The sequence below is a fragment of the Apiospora hydei genome (assembly GCF_038363865.1).
Source record: "Apiospora hydei strain CBS 114990 chromosome Unknown utg000005l_segment0_segment0, whole genome shotgun sequence".
NCBI lineage: Eukaryota > Fungi > Ascomycota > Sordariomycetes > Amphisphaeriales > Apiosporaceae > Apiospora > Apiospora hydei.
The window spans coordinates 2,828,605-2,849,077 of NW_027117364.1; the positions used below are offsets into that span (position 1 = coordinate 2,828,605).

General features: G+C 51.6%; 7 protein-coding genes across 7 annotated transcripts; 1 reads left to right on the top strand and 6 right to left on the bottom strand.

Moving 5' to 3' along the window:
* Window positions 1-840: 840 nt before the first annotated feature.
* Window positions 841-3,913, bottom strand: PG997_006328 (uncharacterized protein; the record flags this gene model as incomplete). The annotated part of the gene is made up of 4 exons (XM_066810643.1): window positions 841-910; window positions 1,493-3,389; window positions 3,473-3,625; window positions 3,679-3,913. 4 exons carry the CDS (start codon window positions 3,911-3,913, stop codon window positions 841-843), a joined length of 2,355 nt encoding a protein of 784 aa, XP_066669566.1.
* A 1,105-nt stretch (window positions 3,914-5,018) lies between these two features.
* PG997_006329 (NADP-dependent oxidoreductase domain-containing protein) lies at window positions 5,019-6,408 on the bottom strand (the record flags this gene model as incomplete). Its single annotated transcript, XM_066810644.1, has 7 exons — window positions 5,019-5,121; window positions 5,424-5,561; window positions 5,614-5,701; window positions 5,758-5,913; window positions 5,968-5,988; window positions 6,041-6,117; window positions 6,173-6,408. The coding sequence occupies 7 exons, from the start codon at window positions 6,406-6,408 to the stop codon at window positions 5,019-5,021; spliced, it is 819 nt and encodes a 272-aa protein (XP_066669567.1).
* A 381-nt stretch (window positions 6,409-6,789) lies between these two features.
* On the top strand, window positions 6,790-8,246 carry PG997_006330 (Aldo/keto reductase; the record flags this gene model as incomplete). The annotated part of the gene is made up of 5 exons (XM_066810645.1): window positions 6,790-6,828; window positions 7,201-7,777; window positions 7,840-7,966; window positions 8,027-8,083; window positions 8,138-8,246. The coding sequence occupies 5 exons, from the start codon at window positions 6,790-6,792 to the stop codon at window positions 8,244-8,246; spliced, it is 909 nt and encodes a 302-aa protein (XP_066669568.1).
* A 615-nt stretch (window positions 8,247-8,861) lies between these two features.
* Window positions 8,862-10,652, bottom strand: PG997_006331 (mannosyl-oligosaccharide alpha-1-2-mannosidase precursor; the record flags this gene model as incomplete). The annotated part of the gene is made up of 5 exons (XM_066810646.1): window positions 8,862-8,954; window positions 9,018-9,505; window positions 9,558-10,160; window positions 10,210-10,388; window positions 10,447-10,652. The coding sequence occupies 5 exons, from the start codon at window positions 10,650-10,652 to the stop codon at window positions 8,862-8,864; spliced, it is 1,569 nt and encodes a 522-aa protein (XP_066669569.1).
* Window positions 10,653-13,173: 2,521 nt separating this feature from the next.
* Window positions 13,174-14,343, bottom strand: PG997_006332 (DNA excision repair ERCC-1; the record flags this gene model as incomplete). The annotated part of the gene is made up of 1 exon (XM_066810647.1): window positions 13,174-14,343. The coding sequence occupies one exon, from the start codon at window positions 14,341-14,343 to the stop codon at window positions 13,174-13,176; it is 1,170 nt and encodes a 389-aa protein (XP_066669570.1).
* Window positions 14,344-15,197: 854 nt separating this feature from the next.
* PG997_006333 (uncharacterized protein) lies at window positions 15,198-17,746 on the bottom strand (the record flags this gene model as incomplete). Its single annotated transcript, XM_066810648.1, has 3 exons — window positions 15,198-15,801; window positions 15,857-16,583; window positions 16,642-17,746. The coding sequence occupies 3 exons, from the start codon at window positions 17,744-17,746 to the stop codon at window positions 15,198-15,200; spliced, it is 2,436 nt and encodes an 811-aa protein (XP_066669571.1).
* A 425-nt stretch (window positions 17,747-18,171) lies between these two features.
* On the bottom strand, window positions 18,172-19,826 carry PG997_006334 (Flavonoid 3'; the record flags this gene model as incomplete). The annotated part of the gene is made up of 4 exons (XM_066810649.1): window positions 18,172-18,590; window positions 18,662-18,852; window positions 18,922-19,543; window positions 19,616-19,826. 4 exons carry the CDS (start codon window positions 19,824-19,826, stop codon window positions 18,172-18,174), a joined length of 1,443 nt encoding a protein of 480 aa, XP_066669572.1.
* Window positions 19,827-20,473: the final 647 nt, after the last annotated feature.

Below are 20,473 nucleotides of genomic sequence, written 5' to 3' on the forward strand. Positions count from 1 at the left end.
CCCCGACATCTTCACTCACATTCTCAACCTGATGGCCAGTTCTTCTCTCCGTACCACCAAGCCCGGTATGATAACCAGTTTGACGCTCAGTACAGTCAACCAGAGCCGCATATTCTTGACTGGTACCGCTCACAAAACAGTCAATCGCTCCCAGCCGACCAAATTATGAACCAGATGAATCGTTTGCCTGGTGGTGTTAACTTTGACGAGCCCCGCGAAGTACACAGCGCGGATTTCGCGAGACAGCTGCCAGAGGCGGCAATTGCATCTCCTGCTATCCCCCCTAAGCGAATTCCAATGAAGGAATATATCGCATCAGTCAAGAAGCGGAATGCTCCTTCTCTGGAGGCAGACGATGCCCCAACTGATAATGTCAGAGGCAGCAATGTCGATACGGATGTCAGAACGACTCATGAGGCCCCTACTCGTAAGCGAGAGCCTATTCAGCGACCTGCTAGTGAGATGCGGAGACCAAAGGAGCCTTCAAGAGTCGAAGAGACACCAGTGCCGAAACCCGTACTAGCTGGGCAGGACAAGCCCAAGGACTCAGATGAGCAAAACATTGTCGAAGAGAAGCACGAAGCCCAGATGGTAACTAGATCTCGGGCCAAAAGAGCTATTAGTGGCCAGCCTGATGTCTCCCATGACCGCAACAACCATGACAGCGGGGCTCCTGAACGTCCTGTGGCTTCTCTCTCATCCCCTGCCACTGAGAAGAGTTCCCAACAGCCACCACAAACGGCCCAGTCCAAAAGATCCGTGGCAACTGCTACCGATCCATGTGATGAACAACATCCCCGTAAGAAGCTGAAGGAGGTTTCCAAGAAGGAGTTTCAGAAGTTATTGGAAGCAGATGATCTGATGAGCATCGCCCTTGAGAAAGGCACGACGAGCCCCGTAGCTCTTGAGGCTGCAATATTGGGTAAAATAATGGCAAATGACGAGAAGTTCGCAGAGTATGTGGACATGGTTCTTGCCGGGGTGGATTGATTCGTTTTCCTTGCACTGAAGAGTGCTGGGAATGAGCTTATCACGGCTGCTCCATCTGCCTATATATTATCAAGATGGATGGCGGGAAATGGTTGGATTGCTTCAGAAGATGTGTGCTGGGTGGGGGACTTGTTGACTATTTTCTGTCATGCTGGGCTGCTATAGTCTCTATCTATGACTTTCGCTGGATCAGAGAGATAACTACATTTTCTTGGGGTGGTTCAAGTAGTGCACAATCACAAGATAAGAACAATGCATACTTTCATTCGCCTTACTGAAGAATATATCAAGCCCAAAGACCGCCTTGAGCACTCTCAAAACTCCCCACCCAAAGCCTTTTCCCGTTCCTATTCCAGATGCACGCACCCCCATCGGTATGCATCTACATGAAATCGTCTTCGGTCTCGTCTCCCTCGTGACCCATAGCCAACTTCCCAGCCTCGTCCGCGAGGGCCATGATATCATTGACCAACTCTTCACTGCGGCTCCGTCCAGAGTGTACCGCCAGGAGGCACCAGTGTGTCGTAAGCATCCCCCTGCCGTCGCTCCACTGCCACCAGCAGCCTCGCCTGCCGGCGCGCTTGAACTGCGGACTTGGACACGGACTTCGCCAGGCACACCATCGATGCGCACAGTCTGCGTCGTGCCGTTGGCGGTGCCGGCGCCCGCCTCGCCGCCAGCGGCCGGAGGCCGGACCATGGGGCCCGGGTTCGCGCTCACCAGGTTCTGCAGGAAGGCGCTGGCGTCGGGCGAGCCGTCCATGAGCCACTTGAGGCAGAGCTGGACGCGCTCGCGGCAGAAGCGGTTGTTGTCGTCGTAGAGGCAGCAGTTGAGCAGGGCGACGATGCCGTTGTGTTGGACGATCTGCAGCTGTACTGTCGGGTTTCCGGGAGAGGTGTGACCGGGCGGGGGTTGTAGCAGCGCCGCGAGAATCGAAAGGACTTGGCCCTTGATGCCAGACCAGGGGAACTCGTAGGCCGGTTCGGATAGCGGCGGAGGAGGCGGCGGCGGCGGCGGCGGGTTGGCCGGGTGCCCGGACGAGCCTGCTTGCCCTTCTCCACTAGCTGCCGATGCAGGTGCAGTGGCAGGGACCGGGGGTGCCGGACGACCGCCTGCGAAAGGAATCTTTTCGACACCAATGTCAAGACCTTCAAGAAGCTTCAGGAGCTCGTAAACAGTCACATAGTCAACAAGATGCTGGCGTAACGGATGAATGTCGGCAATGGTGTAAAGGAAGTCAAGATATTGGACGAGACCATCCTTGGCCCGTTCCAAATCCCAGTTGTCTACGGGGAAGTCGGCTGGATCCAGATCTCCCTTGCGCACATCCCCCTGAATCTGCATTAAAGCCACACATTCAGGCACGATGCGGCTGCGGAATATTCCATAGAGGAAATTCAGCATCTTGGCAAACTTGAGGTCCTCTCCAGGTTGCCAGTCTGGAGCATCGGCGGGTGGTGCCACAGGGTTGTACTCTTTCGAGGGGTGGAAGGTCGTCCGTGACAGGAATGTTATGAGACGAAGTAGCACTGTCTGTGCCGGTGATATGATATCTTTGGGACTCCGGAGTGCATTCCAAGCGTACGGGATGAGGGAATTGAAGTGTATCGATTGGACAATTTGGGCGCTGATTTGAAATATGAGGGATTGCTCGTCCTTTTCCCAGACCGCTATGAAAACAAGCATTTCTCGTAACAGGTTTTTGCCGCAATCCGTGGCCAAAAGCAATCGGCACCGGGCATGCTGTAGGCTCTCGCCAAACCTGGTAGGGCCCGTACCGGCCGATTCTAAGATGCAGGACTTGACGATCATGTGTAAAGCCTCGATCTGTTTAGGATCCAATATGTTGGGTACTTCGGTGAGTAAGCCAGTCATGGGGCCTTCCCCGTATGAGTCGTCGTCATCTGGATCTTCTTCGTACTCGTCATATTCTGGGGCATAATTCGTTGTCGGCTGAGTTCGTATCTCTGGGTTATACTCGGGGTATTTCTCTGACGGGTCCTCGTCTATCTGGGGAGACTTGGCCGCCTCCTCCTGCTCCACGTGCTCTGGCCCTGCGTATCGTTGCATAAGGTTGGCCTCACACTGCTTTATCCGTTCCGGGACCAAGTCGAGAGGATACATGCTAAGACTAGAATCTCTGGCGTTCGGCATGCGTGTAGACTCCCACCAGGAATCTAACTCGTGCGATACGTGACCGTAGGCCCTGTCTTGTTCGTATTTATCAGGTTCCTCGGGATTCCACTGGGAAATGACCTTGATCGCTTCGTCATAGATATCGGGTTTCCATGCCCACATCTCTTGTGGTGTGTAGTTCCAGGCTAGGTTCCAGTCTGGCGGTAGCCAGTGATTCTTTTGCTGCTCGTCTTGTGCCTCGAAGTATTCGCGGCATATTGCGGCTGCCGCATCGCACATCTTGGAGTTGCGCTTAAGCCAATTCGACATTTCTGTGCGCAGATAGTAGCTTCTGGGGCCGGCATACTCCAACACAGGTTCGTGTCGATCTTCGGGCCAGGGTTGTTGTCCACATCCGGCGACTCAATCAACACGCGATACCAGAAAGTCATCTTGTTGCGGTCGTTCTTGGCAATCCAGTTGTGAGCTTGTTGTAGCGAAGTGACCAGTACCTTTTTGTCTGCAATGAAGTCAGTCAGGGGTTCCCTCTAGGAAAAGAATCGGGTTACTTACAAAGTTCGGTGATCTCATTCAGCTTAACCCTTGACGCATCGTCTTCTGGCATCTCACCATCAATGCCTTTGCTCGTCACATTGACGCAGAGACATATGGCCTCGTATACCTCATGGTCGAAGTTGATTGCAGCAGAGAGATCTTGGGGAATTTCGGGCTCTGTCGTGACCAGCAGGTTTCTGGCGATATGCATCAATTTGATGAGCATCTGCAGAGCCTCCTTGAGGGGGTACATAGTTCTTGATGATGAGGGCTGTGACCTCTTGTGTCGTGACATCCAAGAACTTGGTGGGAACTAGAGGCTCTGATCGGATGCCAAGCGACTTCTCGTTCAGGTCACAGATAGCGGCGCATATGGCCCGCCGAAGCCATATCCATACCCGCAGATTGCTTGATAACGTTTCTCTGCGAAGAGTTCAGTTTAACAGCTACCTCGCGGACATTGGCATGGTGACTTGGTAAAAAGACATACCTGACATCCTTGAACGTGTGTGTTTTCTCCATGGTCCGGGAGACGACGTTCATCACTTTCGTCATGGAAAGCGGCCCCATTACAGGGCTTTGCATGTAGTGTCCCTCCAGGCATATCAACCCCGCGCCGAATGCCCTCTCCTCGATCGAGTCTGACTTCCACGCATGAGGCGGGTCTACGTCCAGCCGCCCATTAGACGACATCTTGACCGTTTGTCAAGCTGGCAGGGAAGTACCATGCGCGATACTCCAATCGTATGCTGGCTACAGTCTGTTGCTGCGAAAGTTTGCAACACTTGCTCACTTGCTGGAAAGATTCAGAAGCTGCCCCACCATGACAAAAGGGCCTGGAAAGCCCGTGCTATTCGAGCCAAGCAGGTTGGGAGAATGCGGTGGAAACAAATCCTAGCAAGATGTCCTTCGCATGAAATGATCTTATGATATGAGAATCAATTGCTCTGGCAAAGCAAAGGTTTAGTGCTAGACACCCGTCTTTTTCGGCTTCTTCGGTGGAGGTGATGAAATTTCAAAGACAAGATGCTGAAGGCAAGACCCTCGCTAAACCGTAAATACCGTATACAGGAATCTACCGCACTGGATTTTTGGGGGAGGGGCAAGTTTGCCAGCCAACCTTAGCTATGGATGCGGAAGTGCCGTCTCTGCATTAGACAACCTTCATGCCATAATATCAACTCAAGCAGTCGGAGACCATAATTTCAAGCCAAATCCACCAAGTCTGCCGAAGCATTCGATCCTCAACTCCTCTGACTTTTCAGTCTGGATTGGGTTGTTGACATGCTCAGTGAATATAAAGACTGCTAGGTTACAATGTGTGCCCTACGAATACTCGATAAGATAATGGTAGCAGGCTAGTCCCACGGCGCCTTATTATCGATGGGCTGGTCGTTCTCTTCATCAAAAATATCGAAACCAATGTGTGGCTTGGGATCGAGGAACCGAAGAGCACCGCTCCTGCGGGAGAGTCGGTCGACAATTTGAAAGTCCAACTCAGGCAGACTCAACAAGTTGAGATTTTCTTTGAGCCGAGCCTCATGTACTGACTTGGGTACTACGGGAATTCCTCTTTGAACAGCCCAGGATAAACAAACCTTGGCGCCCATGTTAGGAAGATCTTGAAGATACGTTAGATGGATCTAAAACGAACCTGCGCTGGGCTTCTATTCAGCTTTGTTGCAATCTCCAATACCTGGTCCGGTGGTTGTCAGCTTTTGACTACGCGACCATGTTGCTGAGGCATGATGCCGGCGACTTACCTCGTCATCTTCAATAGGTCTGGGCTGCCCTTCATGGGCCCGTACGGCCCTGACAGGACGGCCTCAAGCGGTTGATGGGCTATCACTAGAATGCCGTGTTTTCTAGAGAAAGCGACCAGCTCAGCCTGGGGGAGATACCTATGCTTCCCAGCTTAGCATTCTGGCATGTTCAAGGTTATGGCGAGCTTACGGGTGCAATTCAACCTGGTTGACTGCTGGAATGATGTTCGCAGTTTCCAGGAGTTTTCTCGTCTTCAGGATGTTGAAGTTCGAAAGGCCTGCAATTCAGTCCCCGTCAGCAATGAGGCCTGCGATGATCAGTCCGCGCGCATACCAATGGACCTTGCCTTGCCGCTTTCCACAAGCGCCTCCATCGCCTTCCATGTGGCCGCATAGTATCGAGAAAGCTCATAATCAATCACAGGCTTGTTGTTGCCACTTGGGTGCCGGATAGTTTGGAGATTATTGTCTGCCTTATAGGCATGCGGGACTGCGAAGTCCATATTAGCTGATTGCCGCGGTGACTAGACTCCCTGTAAGTTACAGTGCATCAAGTAGAGATCAACTAAAGTATACATATATTAGCCTTCGCTTTTGAGAGGATTGAATCCACGCACCGTATTCCAGACCCAGGTCACTAAGTGTTTGTTGCAACGCTTTAGCGACTACACCAGGGTGGTGTGCGGTCTGTGGCCTACCAGCAGCTCAGCAACGTCCCTTCTCCTTCCAAACCCATCATAAATACTTACAGTTTGGACGTCACAAAGATCTCGCTGCGAGGAACACCGAATGACTTGATACCCAGCCCAATCTCTCTTTCGTTGGCATATGTTGCCGCACCATCTACATGTCTGTAGCCAAGCTCCAACGCCATTTTTACCGTAGCTGCAACTCTCGAGTTGCCATCGTCCGACTGGAAGGTACCCAGTGCTACAGCCGGGACCTTCTCTCCATTGTTCAGTGTGAAGTATTGCGGCAAAGCCATGGTTGAGATTTAGTCAAAGTTGCTTCTACCACCGAGCAATGATAAGAACGAGTATGTATGAGTAACTGGATGTAATACGCCACGTCGGAGCCGATGTCCTCATGTTAATCAAACAAGTTCTGGCATTGTACGTCTAAGGTGCCGGTGCCTGAGTCTTCCATGAAAAATACGTCCTTGTTAGGATCAACAGTGCTTGGCTGCAACCTCGACGTGCTCTACCCCGCTACCGCCCCCCGGGAGTTGCAGCCAGTTCGAGCCAATATACGTTATGGGTTGGTAGATATGTATCTTGGCGGATGTGTAAGTTGGATGCGATTCTGGTCCTTTCGAATGCGTCACTGATCCTGACGCACCAACAGCCGAGGTGGCTTGGGGGCTGAGATGCACCTTTGGCAAAGGTCCGAGGCTGAAGCACCCGACGTAAGTAACTAGAGGTATCTTGCCCATCCATAGAATCGTGTACTGAGAAACGCTTTTTCTCTGTCTTCGTGGCCCATTGAACAAGTCCCCAGGTGGCATTGATGTAGTGACTATGACGGATCTCGACGAGAGCGTTGTAAAAGGTAAGAGCCCAAACTCTACCAACAGTTTTGAGTGCTAACTCTAGCCTCTTCAAGTTCTTCCTTCTTTAAAGAGCGTCTTGGCTGTGAAGGCATCTGGAGAATCTGCTTGGGCAAAGGCTGCTCGAGTGGATGTGGAACATGACGACGGAAGCACTGAGAGTTATTTCATGAAGGCATAGCCTTCTCCTGTCGGGTGCGTCTTCATGAGTCCGCCACTAATAAGTGATAGGTATCCAAAGGCCTCCATGGCCGTGAGTCCCTGAAGGGAGAGTTCGAATCTACTGCAGCCATATATGCAATCACTCCAGAGTTTTGCCCCAAACCAATTGCTTGGGGTACCCTCAAGTCTGACCCAGATTCGCACTTCTATATCTGCAAATTCTACGACTTTGTCGAAGATGGGCTACCAGGTCCGAAAGCGTTCGGGTCAAGCCTGGCAAAGTTACATTCTTCGCACACATCCCCCGGTGGTCAATTCGGGTTTCATGTAGTGACATACAACGGTGATCTCCCGCAAGATAACACTTGGTCGCAAAGCTGGGAAGCTTTCTTCCTCAATGGCTTCCAGCATGTCCTGAGAATACGTGAGCAAAGAGGCGGCAAATGTCCAGAGTTGGACGATCTACTTCCGGACATGTTCAACAAAGTCATCCCGAGACTTCTCCGGCCCCTTGAGACGGGGGGCAACCACCTCAAACCCTCTCTTGTCCATGGAGATCTCTGGTGTGGGAATGCGGCCATGGTAGATGAGGATACAGAGGAGGGTATCATTTTTGACCCTTCGAGCTTTTGGGGTCATAACGAATGTATAATACCACCCTTGAGACGATGAAGACTGCACGCAGCAACTTACTGACATCACTGCCAGACGAATTGGGCAATTGGCGCCCGGAACGCAATAAGTTCTGTCGGAAGTATTTCAACGCATACCATGCTCACTGTCCAAAGTCGGCACCAGAAGAGGACTACGATGACAGAAACGCTCTATATGCAGTGTAAATGAGATACCTGCTACTGCTGTGTGGACATGCACTCATGCACATCGAATACTCTAGGCGTTTCAACCTTAATGCAGCCACGCTGTTCCCAAGCCAGACTATCTACTTGAACATGTATGAAACTCATGGCTTGACTGTTGCACATTTTTAGTTGTTAATTCATTATAGTGTCATCGAGGAGATTAAGAGGCTCATTGCGAGATTCCCCAATGGGTATGAAGGGAACGAACTACAGGCTGATATCCCCAAGCGCCCTCCTCAGCCCCATACTAAGTGAAGTCATAGCAGTCGTTGGATCGACTCTGATATTCATCGACAAGGAACTGTGGATCTGTAGCTTGGATTTGACCACCTTCAATACGGTACCGTATGCCAAGCGGCACTTTTCATTCTATCGGAGTGGTTGAACGTCAACGGAGATATGATGTTCTCGTTCACACCGGAAAAGGACTTCGTATTTGTCAACAAGGGTGGTTTGGAGTTTTCTGAAGTTGTCACCCTCTCGCCTCAACAAGGCTGGACAGTCCAAGCGGGAAGCATGCATAGGGGGACCTCTAGCAGTATAACTTTGACGCCTGGTTGATGAAGTCTGATGTTATCAGACCTCTAGGAAGAACCTTCCAGTCGGTCATGAAGGGAGCACAACGGATCCCGGGAGTCTTCCTTGGCAAATATTCAGTGGCGTTATTATCAGTCTTGTCTGCGAATACTTATATGCGATCAGGCCGTAGATATTGAGTGAAGCGAGTATTGAACACATTCACCAGAGTACGTGTCGCACGAAGATACTGCGGCAGCCGTAATTATTTCATGATTATTCTATTAGGACAGGCTAGCCGCGATGATGAGTAGCCGCCTGTATTTCTCCAATCCAGTACGCACGCCTTCGATCTTAGACCGGAGATCCAGCAACCTTGATCGGATGAGCCTCCGTGTTGAAGACGTACTGGTTGTCATGTGTAGCGGAAACTTGCCAAGGGGCCTCCTGCGAAGGGGATTAGTAATCAAATTATATGCAGGAGGAGCAAGGAGGGCTACGTTGACTTACCTCGGATTGGATCATGTAAAGATACTTCAGCACCTCAGCAAACCAGAAGCTGTCCTGGAAATCATTAAATCCTCCGCCGTTTGGCGCGTTGACGTCCTTAATCTCTGCAAAGCCAGCCCCAGTCGAGCAAGTGGCATTGATGTTCTTGAATGCTGTCCATGCCCAGTCCTGGTACTTGGAGTCGCCAGTGGCACGGTAGGCGTAATACCAGCTTTCGATCACCTCGGGCCGAAGAATATAGTCGCCGCTGGTAATCCAAAAGCCAGATTCCTTGTAGAAGTTGGCCTGCTCGGCGGGTACAGGCTGATTGTTGGATGTATTCGCAGCGCTGCCGTCTTGCCATGCGAAGCCCTCAGGGCCGATTCCGGTCACGGTTGCTGTGTAGGTTTCATGGCAACTGTACGCAAGCTCAATGCCAAACTGAACGTACACAGGCTTGTCCAACGTAAGACCGCCCAAGATGAAGTTACCGCCGTCAAAGCATGCCACTGTGATCGTTTGTTAGCAACGAGATCACTCTTGTCAACGGATTATGCTTACGGTGTCCTGATCTGTAAGACAGGTCGTCCCGCCCATTATAGGCAGCCAAGAACGTCATGTCTGGTCGTGTGGATGGGTTGGATGCGAGGTACTTAATACTCGAATCGGCCGCTTCGATCCACGAGTCCCTGTATGAAGCGAATCTCGATGTATCATAAAGGTACATCTTGATAAGATATTCGTAGTAGCTGTCAGTTCCACCGTTCCAGCCACCTGACGAATCCATGAAGTTGCCATTGCTGACATTTACGTTGGTACCGAGCAGACCCGGCCATGGCTCGCCGGATGCAGGCTTGGGGTTCAGGAGGTACGACTCCGCCTTCTGCGACAGGTCCGCATACTCTGGCTTGCCCGTCTTGTCGCTTAATCTGGTCCACTCGAGAACCAGAGTCCCAATCGTAGCAAGGCCATTGGTCGTCAAGGAGGTGTCAGGCCGAGGAGGCTGTTCGAATAGCAAGTCATTGATGGGAACACCGCTGGGCGTGTCAAATCCGACTTTCAAGTTGTCTGCCAAGTGGGTAGCTTGGTTCAAGATTGCGTCCAGCTGTGTGCTGTTGATTCCGTACGTTCCTGAAGACACGCCTGACGACAGCAGATCGTGGGCTAACGGGATGTCAGTTCCGGTTCCAATATTCTGTGGCTGTCTACACACCTGAAAGAAGACCACCCAGATAACGAATCGTAGTTTCGAATAGAGAAACTTTATCATCGTTGCTGGATTTGTCGAAGTTGATTGTGGGAATGTAATCAACGATCTGCTTAATGACGGCAGCATCTTCCATGATGATTGCAGTAGAGAGTGCGTCTATGGCGCTGGCGCCCCATCCATTTCTGCAGCACAAGTTAGTCCAAAGAGTCACTAAGTTGTCACCATCGTGATGTCACTCACCTGTCATTCTGGAACGATTTGCTAATTGGTTTCAGCGAGTCGTTGGGAAAAGCATATTGGTAGTACCCTGCCCATGCACGGTCAAAGGCTTCTTTGACAGCAGCCGCTCGGTCTGGATGTGCCTCGTATGCAGGACCCCTGGCCCGAAGACCGTATGCTTGAGAGCTCGAGCCCAGCAAGGCCAACAGCCAAGCAGAAGACACCATGGTTGCAGATCAGTATGTGGCCACGTGACTGACTATACGGGGAGACTATACGAAATGTGACGAATAGATATTGCGGGGGCCTGTGAGGTGAGACAAGAATGGGTGGCCGGCCCTTGACTGGATTCTGGGGAAGAAGTCTGTGTTGGGCGAGTGAGTGAGCGGGTGCAGGGTGAGAACAGAGAACAAGGACGATCGAAGAACCGAGGTCTTGAGACAAGTACTTTACTTTATGTAGGTATTCAAGAAGTCGTCAAGTCAGGAACGTTCGGCACCTTCGACTTTTCACACCTGCTCACTGGGCGAGCATCTCCGGGCTTCTTTCCACGCGAGTGCCCATGGAAATGTGGGGGGGCCACAAGCAGAAGTAAAGATGGTGTAAACGAGCTGCATGATAGGGCATGACGGAAGGCACGCTTGACACTTTTCTTCTGCAATTGCCCTGCGTGCGTGAGTACTTGCATGTAGTGATTCCCTCCCAAGACAGCCAAGCGTAGTCAGTAGACTACCTAGCTGAGCTCAAGTGCTATATGGAATGCACAGCTGATTCGGTGCTTGCGCTCTGCAGCTCCAGGCTCCGTAGGTGGGTAGCGAGTGTCGATCATCTTGTGACGACGGAGGGTCCCAAAGGAAAGGGAGAGTTTCAGCATGACTTGCTGGTGCAAAGGAAGCCATGTATGCACCTACCTACTTGCTACTTGCTTGGTAAGGGCATGCAGACACTAGCATCCACGACTGAGCGTAGGGGGCACATCGGAACAACATGTTTTTTCACATACTCGCACCTGCCCTGGACCCGAGACACAATCTAATGGTCGTGTGTACTTCAGGCCAGGAACGCGGACCTGTGATGAGGATAGCAATAGGCCAGCGTTACCGGAGTGTGTCCAAGCGAGTGGTGCCGTGTAACAATGCAACCAATGTACATTCGATCCACTTCACTTGGCCAGAGAACTCGCCTATCGCAAGGCTGTTCCGAAGGTCAGCTGCAGGTTGTATGCTTAGGTCAGAACATTTCTTCTTTACGTGGCGATCGCGCGCTATATCGGGTGGTGATCATTACTCGGATTACCTAAACCGGGGACTTGGCCTGGACGTGAACGGGAAGCAAGATCCATAGTCTTATGGGCCTGGGCCGGAGAATATTACGGTGTGAAGACACCGAGCTCTTTCTGGGTCCGTATCATTGGGACTGAGAGGAAGACAAGGGCAGCGGAAACGGGGATCGGGAGAGCATGGGTTGAAATCTGCAGTTGACCTTGCAGGCTGCATGGAGGATGCATCTAATCATGAGCTTCCAAAGATGATGCAGGCATTGGCGTGGTGGGTGGTGGGTAGAAGCAGCTAGCAGACAGGTCCGAGTCATTTGATATAGGACAGGCTTTCCGGAGCCAGAGATTTCAGAGACCAGCGGGCTTGCAATCGGATTGGTGATAGCTCGAGATTGCGGGCGCTGTTCATGTACCGTTTCATGCGATTCCCTCTCCGGATATTGGTCTGACCCCAAGATTACCTACCCCAAAACAAGCTTGGGATTGGTGTGGGGAAGTCTCGACGCCTCCCGTCTCCCGTGCCGTCTGCTGGCCTTACTTTCCACTCTTCTAGACGCCGTTCGATACCGACTTGTAATGGTCCTGCGAAAGGGGTCGCGTCGAATGACTTCTAGTTCCGCGTGTGGCCAAATGACTGACCAGCAACTACGGACAAGAAATCACTTGCGGGCTCACTTCGGCCTAAGGAAGTCCTGCATGTCGAACTGCATCGTTCGGACCGAGTTAGAGGGTTCCTGAGAATCGCAAATCGATGTGTACAGGCGAGTGACCGAAAGCAGGCATGATCATCGCTGCATTAACGTGCTGTAGACACTTCTTAGACATGTTCTATCTGTTATCTTGCCAAGCAATGCATTGTGACCCAAGCTGGCCGACTTCCAGTCACCACACCAGCCACGCGCATAACGAGGTAGCAGATGCTACGACGTCAGCGCCCTGCATTAGGAAGCTGGAAGCACCGACTAAGTCTAGGCCTCGCATCTTGATTCCCGTAGGCTGTTCACCTGTTCATCCCTTCATCGCACTTGCGTTACATAATCAGCAATGACTGGATAATGTAGAACGGACCATCCAAGATAACCACGAGCGGTTGCAGACGAGACTGAGGCAAACGGCAGAAACATCCCGTGGAACAGCAGTTCATCTGGTCTTCTTGTTTTCTGACTTGTCAGGTGGCCCGCTCAGTCTCGGCTGCTTCTGCGCCTATAAACTTCAAGTTATGTGGTCGATTCAATGGACCTTCCTGAATAGAAATGGCATTTATCGGTACCCGCGGAATATCTTGGTCCTCATCGCATATTACTGAAGAATGCGACAAAGGACCAAGCAAGCCGTGCCGCGTGGTACCATCTGCCACCAACTTCAACATACAGACGTATGGATACTTGTGCAGCATCGATGACAGTTTTGACCCAAGATGATTCCCAGCCCTGTCAGGTGAGGCATTGCATAGTTGTGCATGGGGATATGTTCTACTCCTTCTCCCGCAATCTTGCCAATGCGGCGGCAATGCCATCACTCAACGTGTCGTCTTTCTGGCGACTGGATGGGTTCTCGAGAGCTGCAGTCTTCTTGGACTCCTCGATAGCGGCTGCTAGCATGGCCTCCTCATCATCTGCATCCTCAGGATTCCAGGCCTTGGGCTGAGAAGGTTGGTTCTGCGACTTCTCTTTCTGCTGTAGACCAGGAGTTTGGCTGCCTCGTGATGCACTTGCTGCGAGCGTGGCGGGCATGTCTCTAAGCGGCACCGTACTCAGAGGTATGGCCGATTCCATAGCATTGCTGCTCTCGCTTGCAAGTATGCCTCTTTTGGCGGCCTTTTTGACCCTGAAGGGCTCTTCAACGACGCTGCACCACTTCTTGACCTTCTTCTCTCCCCAGCCCCCAATGACTGCTACTTGTTCAGGGTCTGCATTGACTGCGTTGCGAACGCTTCCAAAGGCGCTCACCAACGACACTGCGTCTGCCTTGTTGATGCCTCTGGGAACTGTCACGAATTCGACTAGCTTTTCCGTGTAGCTCGTGGCCTGCTGGCCTTTGATACCCGTGAAGCTGGCATGCTCGTACGACTTGTAAAGCTCGAGATAGCGTGCGGCTTCGGCGGCGGACCAGCAAAGGATGACAGTCACGTTGTTGACCAGGGACGTCTTGGACAGCTCGCGCAATGAATCCTCGTGGTTGGGAATGTCGACCATTGTCAGGAGTATTCTCAAGTTGTACCTGCCTTGCAGATCACGTATTCTCTTGTAGATGTATTCTGGGTGGAGCCGGTGGTACTTCAAACTGAGGAACAGAGCACAAGTCGTCAAACCTAGGCCATAGTCGGCCGGAATATCACTGTATTCCCATGCCACCGATTTTAAGTTGGCCAGCACCGGGTTGCCTTTCTGCCTAGGAGAGACGAGGATGTTGGAACCGGAGCCGCGCTGTGGGAGTGCTTGGGGCGTGGGCTGGACGATCTTGGGCCCGGCAGCCGCCGAGGAATTGGAGGATGGCGGTGCTTTGTCTAGTCGTTGAGGTGTTGGCTGTTGCACGCGCGCTACAGGATTCGGTCTGGCGGGATTGGAGGAGACTGTTTTGGATGAAGACGATGCAAGAGCATCTAGAAGCTCTGCATCGGCGCCATAATCATCGTCATCCATGGCATCTGGCGATTGTTCATTGATGCATCTGGTTGCTCGGGCGGATTGTTGATTTGGACGACGCGACTCTGTAGTTTAGGTGCTTAAACTCAAGTATGTCATTCGTGGGGTCCCTCCAATTCAATTGATCTACCCCACTGGATCATCCTTGTGGCTTCTCCATACCAACGAATACCGCATGAGGCAACCTGGACGCAAGCTAGAACTCGTGATTACTGCCTTTTGTATTTATTGCTCGCTCATTTCCGTCCCCGCTAATCTATACATTATATACTACGGCGCTCGGTAGCATTCCTGCAGTACTCTTAAGGTCATGCCCTTGCTGGCTGGGTTTGTCGATATGCAGTTTGCACCGTGGCTGGCCAGCTGACCAACATTACCAACGACCGTGTCTGTCTGCTTCCTCGGTACTACTCGATTCCACCCGCTCTCCAAGCTTTACACGCTTGTATGGATACCTCGATATGTTTGGAGCTTTGTAATCCTCGGGATCATTGCCATCGTCGAAAGGGCGTTTCTCAGTCTTCTGACTGTGTTTGATACAACTGAGCATGTCCTTGTCGAATCGCTGTCACCACGTCAAGAAACCTCCGGCGAAGCAGCCCATCTATGGTCTGCGATAGCTCATTTTTGAGATGTATCAAGATCAGCACCAGATTTTATGAACAACCCTGTGATCTCTACTGCTGCTTCTAATGGAGTAGAGTAGCCGCCTAGGTTCTTCAGCCAGTTAATCCAGGGCGTCGTGCTGGAGGAACCTCTCACAGCGAAACGGGCATTTGGGTCGGCGCCTTCATCCAGCAGCATTCGCACCATACAAGGCGTTACATCTAAAGGGAATGATTTAAACGCGCTTACGTATGGCTTCTCGAATGCGTGATACAAAAGTGGGAATTTCCTTCCATCTTGATGAGCGGGCCTTTGGATGCCCAAAACTTAACGACATTGTTCATGCCAAGTTCAATGGCGAGGACGAGCGAGAGATGCATGACGCTGCTTTCGGAGGGCTCGTTTCTCGCGTAGGCTGTCTCGTAATCGTTGTAGGCTGTCCGGAAAAGGGGGTGTGCGTAGGAATGCTCCCGGATATTCATTCCAAACTGCAGCGTAAACCTGGAGAACTCCAGCAGGATATCAGCCGTCGCTTTGCAGATGGTCTGATCTGCCTGCATAATACGAAACAGCGTTCCTCTCGAGAGGTTACTGATTTGATTCATCGTTTTGTACGGATCCTGATAGCCGATACGATATTGCATGTCTATGTTTGCCGCCGATAACTGTAACAGATGAAGACGCATTCGGGCTAGAATAATAAGGGGATCAAAATCGCTATCCGCGATCTGCAAAACTCCGAGATTCCAAATTCCCGGCCGGTTGAGGAAATCAAAGACACTCCTGTGCATGAAATCGACTTTGGAGTCGACTGTCGAGTCGACCCCAGAGTTGATGGGAAGTTCTGTTCTGCCAATGTGGCCACAAAAGCAGGAATCGGAAATGGAGTCGGACTTCCAATAACCCGCAGCATCTGCTTCGTAAACGAGCTTCAAGGACTTCGCACTTCATTCTTCGCTGGGCGAGTGTTAGTGCTGGAAATTCGTAACTCCTTTTCGGACCAAGCTCATATTCGTCTGCCAAAGCAAGGCCGATGGTGTACATTTCTGGATCGACTGCAATACCAAGCGATCGCCTTTCAACCTCTGTAGCTAGATCCACTCGGTTTTGGTAGCAAATACGGAGCAGCTTTGCAGCTTGCTCATGGTACCGGGGTTCGATCCTCTTGAGGATGTGCTCAAACAGCTGCTCAAGCTCTGGAGGTAGCTCGTTGACGCGATCCCGAAGCTCTTCCACGTAATCAAAGGCCGCAAATCCTTCGAGCAAAGAACGGCAAGCGAGAACCACCCATAAGAAAACACCAGAAGCCTTTTTGACAACATCTGATAGGATTTCTTCAGTACCAACAGGGTCCATGGACCTCAGGTTCTGAATGCGAGAATGGGTGCCGATGGTATCGTTCACGTACGCTGTGATATCATCGACGGTCAAATCCTGAAGTCGGAGATGCTTCTTCGTCGAGAATGCTTGATGACATACCGGAATCGGCCGACTGGAAACGAGAACCTTGATGTTTCGGTTAGAGGCGAGGTCTTGGATGAACTGGACCCCATCTATAGGGTTCCCAAAGTACTCGTCAAGGCCGTCAATGAAAAAGCATATTTTGGTCTTCAGAGCGATATCTGCCAGTCCTGCGAATGCATTGCGCGTTTCTGCCAGACTCGGAATATCCATCAAGAGCCCATCAACTCTTTGAGCATCGCGCCACATCCCGGGTAGCAGATTCGGTATCAGTGTAGGGTCTTCGGCGAGTATGGAGTAGAGCAACCCTCTCAATAAGCCTTCGTGAGTATTCTGCTCCGGCCTTCCAAGATACCAGAAGAAAAAAGTTTGGCGTGATGAGCCGCTCTTCGTTTGCCCATTGTTGTAAGAGTTGGTGGACTAGTGGATGCTCGAAGAGAAATTTCATGAGAGTCGACTTCCCACTTCCTGGCTTCCCATATAGCCAGTAGATGTCAGATCCTTCCTCGAGCCATTCGGGTAGACTGTCCCAATGTATTCCCGTATTACTTGGCTGCAACGCCCATTGCAGTGTCTGAGGATGCGCCTCAGCCACATCATTTCTCCTGTCATCAATCACACGGTACCACAGGCGGTCCAGCACACGCTTTTGACATCGTCTCGTCAGGTCCTCTTCGGCTAGGTCTGATATGGGTGTTTCGGTATTCTTTGTTGCTTGTGAGACAAGTTGTAATTGGCGCATAGTTGTGATTCCAGTCAAGTCAGACCGTATCATTGTGTCCAAGAGACCTTCCCCGGGAGGAATAACATCATTGAGCTTGCCGACCAAGACCGAGAGCTGTCCGATTAAGGCCTCAAACTTTTCTTTATCCCGAACCACCCAGAAGAATTTCGTTATGGCGGGCCTCTCCTTTTCCCCTGTCTTTTCCCCTATTTTGAACTTCTCGAATCGTCTGAGGAAATCTTGCATGCGTGCGTTGCTGATAGTGGATACTGAGACGGTCAAGCTCTGGTCGTTGTCGACTTTGTCTACTCCATAGCGCTGTTGCAGGTCACTGCCTTTGCTAAAGAGCATGTGAATGCTGCCAAGGATCCTGGAGATGATCCGATAGGTGGCAGGATCGTCGAGGCGCCGGTCATGATTGCTATGCAACAGCCGAACGCGCTCGGCCCATTGCAGTAGCAGTAGCTTCTCGATATCGAGCATGGTATCGAGGATCTCGCAGTCGTCACCGAGTGACTTTGCGGTCGAGATGTAGGAGAAGACGTCGATGGCGTCTTTAAACAGGCTGACGAGGGCGATTGCCCCTACTGCAAGGCCAGCTACCTCCATATGGATTTGCTGGATCTGTGATAACCAACAAAGAGCCTAACAGCGGAGAAAACAGTTGGTCTAGGACATTGTAATTGCTATTGATCAAGAGATAACATCGACTTCAAAAGGCTGCCTTAGGCAAGGCATTCTGAAAGCAACGTCGCTGTGAGCCTAATGGGGCTTAGAGATGCATTGCCTCATGCAAGAACATCTGCATGCAATTTTAATGTGACTTGTTCTTTCATTGGTTACAGTATGTATACAGCTGTCGCTCTTTGTACATATTTGAGGGGTTTCGACCATGCTCTTGTAAGCACCTCTGAAACCAAATTATCCACGAAACCCAACACTTCTATTATTTATACAGACAGCCTTGCCGCTATTCGCCAACCAATGCGGGTGTTGATAGGGGAATTGAAATGGCATACTGACAATGAACCCAATCAAGCCATGGTCGCCCGCTTCTCTAACTTGACATCTAGGTTCTCGTAGTAAGTAAGACCGCCCTTGTAAATATAATCGCCCTTGTTCACGACGGTAGGTTTGAACGTGCGGAAGAACTGCAGGGGCGCCTTGAACAACTCCATATTGGCAATCTCGCGGCCGAGGCAGATGCGGGCGCCGTAGCCAAAGGCCATGTTGTACTTGTTGTACTCCTTGGCGCGCTCGGGGTCCTCGAGCCAGCGCTCCGGGCGGAAGTCCTCGGCGTCGTCGCCGTAGATGCGGGGGTCGCGGTGCACGATATAGGGGTTGCACGTCAGTTCCATGCCCTCGGGCACGAATTGACCGAACAGGTTCAGGCCTCCCGGGGAGCCAGCCGCGGGAAGATGTTGGGCGCGGATGGGTGGAGGCGCATCGACTCCTTCACCACGGCAATGTAGTAGGGGCAGTGCTGCATCACTTCCTCGTATTGCGGTATGGCCGACAGCTTACCCGCGCTCGTGGCGGCGTCCAGCTCCGCCGTCAGCTTCTTGTAGACGACCTGGTTCGACAAGATTTCGCGCATCAGCGCCTGGAAAGCAGTCCCCGTAGTGTCGGCGCCGGCCATGAGCACAAGCAGAATTTCGGCTCTGATGTACTCGAGATCCAGAGGCTCTCCCATGTCATCGCGTGCTTCGATGAAGCTAGATGGCAACCAGTATTAGTTTTGTATTTGGCACGTGTGTGAATGCGTGTGGATATGTGCAACTTACGTTTGTAGTAGATCAATTCGTCCATCCGTCTTTCCGTTCTCGATATCCGCATACCGTTTCGCGATAAGCTTGTCGCGGAACCTCATCAAGGTGCCGATACCGCTGTCTTGCTCGGGGCTGGCGACTAGGTATTTTCCTAAGAAGGTGCTCTTCACCCAGTTGGTGAAGGGGTACAAACGGGCCATGATACCGAACGGAACCAAGCCATCATGGAATCCCTGGATCAAGCCGCCGACGTCGGTCTCCTGGTCGATGAAACCGAACGGCGCACCAAATCCGACTTCGCTGATGATGTCGTAAGCCATATAGACAGCCCAGTTGGCGAAGTCGCACGTCTTGCCCGTCTGTGCGAACAGGCTGTCGAGCTTGCCGATCCACTTTGCGATATTGGCGTCGATGAGCGGCTCCATGCGCTTGATGTTGCTGAAGCTGTATGGACCCGCGGCGATCTTGCGGAAGTAGGAATGAGTCTTGTGGTCCTGCATGTTAAACATGGACTCAGTTTCGCCAAAGCTGCCAGTGATGTAGTGCTTTGATTTATTGGCATGGCGACTGTATATGTCGGGTAACTTGGTAGCATCCGCCACAATGAGTAAGGAGGGTGTAATGCGCACGACGGGGCCTGTGTGGGAGAATATAAGCATCCAATGATCTTTAGAAGTCTCTACTGGCAGGAAAGATAGGAGACACATACCATGCTTCTTGTGCAGGGCCTGGACGACTTCGACTTCGTCCGTTTTAACATTGTGGTAGGTGAGCCAGAGACGAGTGACGCCTGCCCAGAAGGGGCCGGGGAATTTGGCCAAAGGATGGAAGAATTGGTTGTACACGACCTGGTAGACAAGCTTAGATAGTACGTAGACTACGCCCAGGAGGACGAAGTTGACGAAGCTCAGCAGCGCCATCTTGAGCCAGTAATGTCAATCGCAAAGATGCTTACGAGGGATAGTCGGTTTCTAACATGGCCTGGGGCGCGAAGACTATATCACGAGTTGTCCATCCCTCCAGTTGAGCGTAGCGGAGCGGGCATCGAGAGGACAGCATGTGATAAATATCAGGATCAACACTGCAATTCTGTGCCGCATAGTAGCTTGACCCATGCCATCACCTCCATGCAACCATTAGACCCCACTGTGTCGTGACTTCTGGCCTGGGTGCTTCAACCTGATACATTAAGTACCTACTTTACATACGGATGCCTACCTAATCTATGAACCACAGTGGGCTAGCAGCTTTGCTTCTAGCCTACCTCGGGTCCTCTGAGCCGTGAAAGACCAATGGTAGAGATGCCCCCGCAGATTGCGATGTAGCAAGGCGCGAGCGAACCTAGCGAACGGCGAGCTTGATGGCACCAAGTGCATGGACATCGGTGGCATGATGGATTCGGCATGACTTCCAGTTCGGGATGAGAGATCAGCAGCCGGAAAGGGGATATCCACCGGCAGCTATTATCCCTTGCTCCCCGGGTGAGTATCCCATGTCCTATCGCCAGGCATTACATCGGTTACGGAGTCTCGGGTACGGCAGATTGATCCAAGGTGTGGTAGTATTC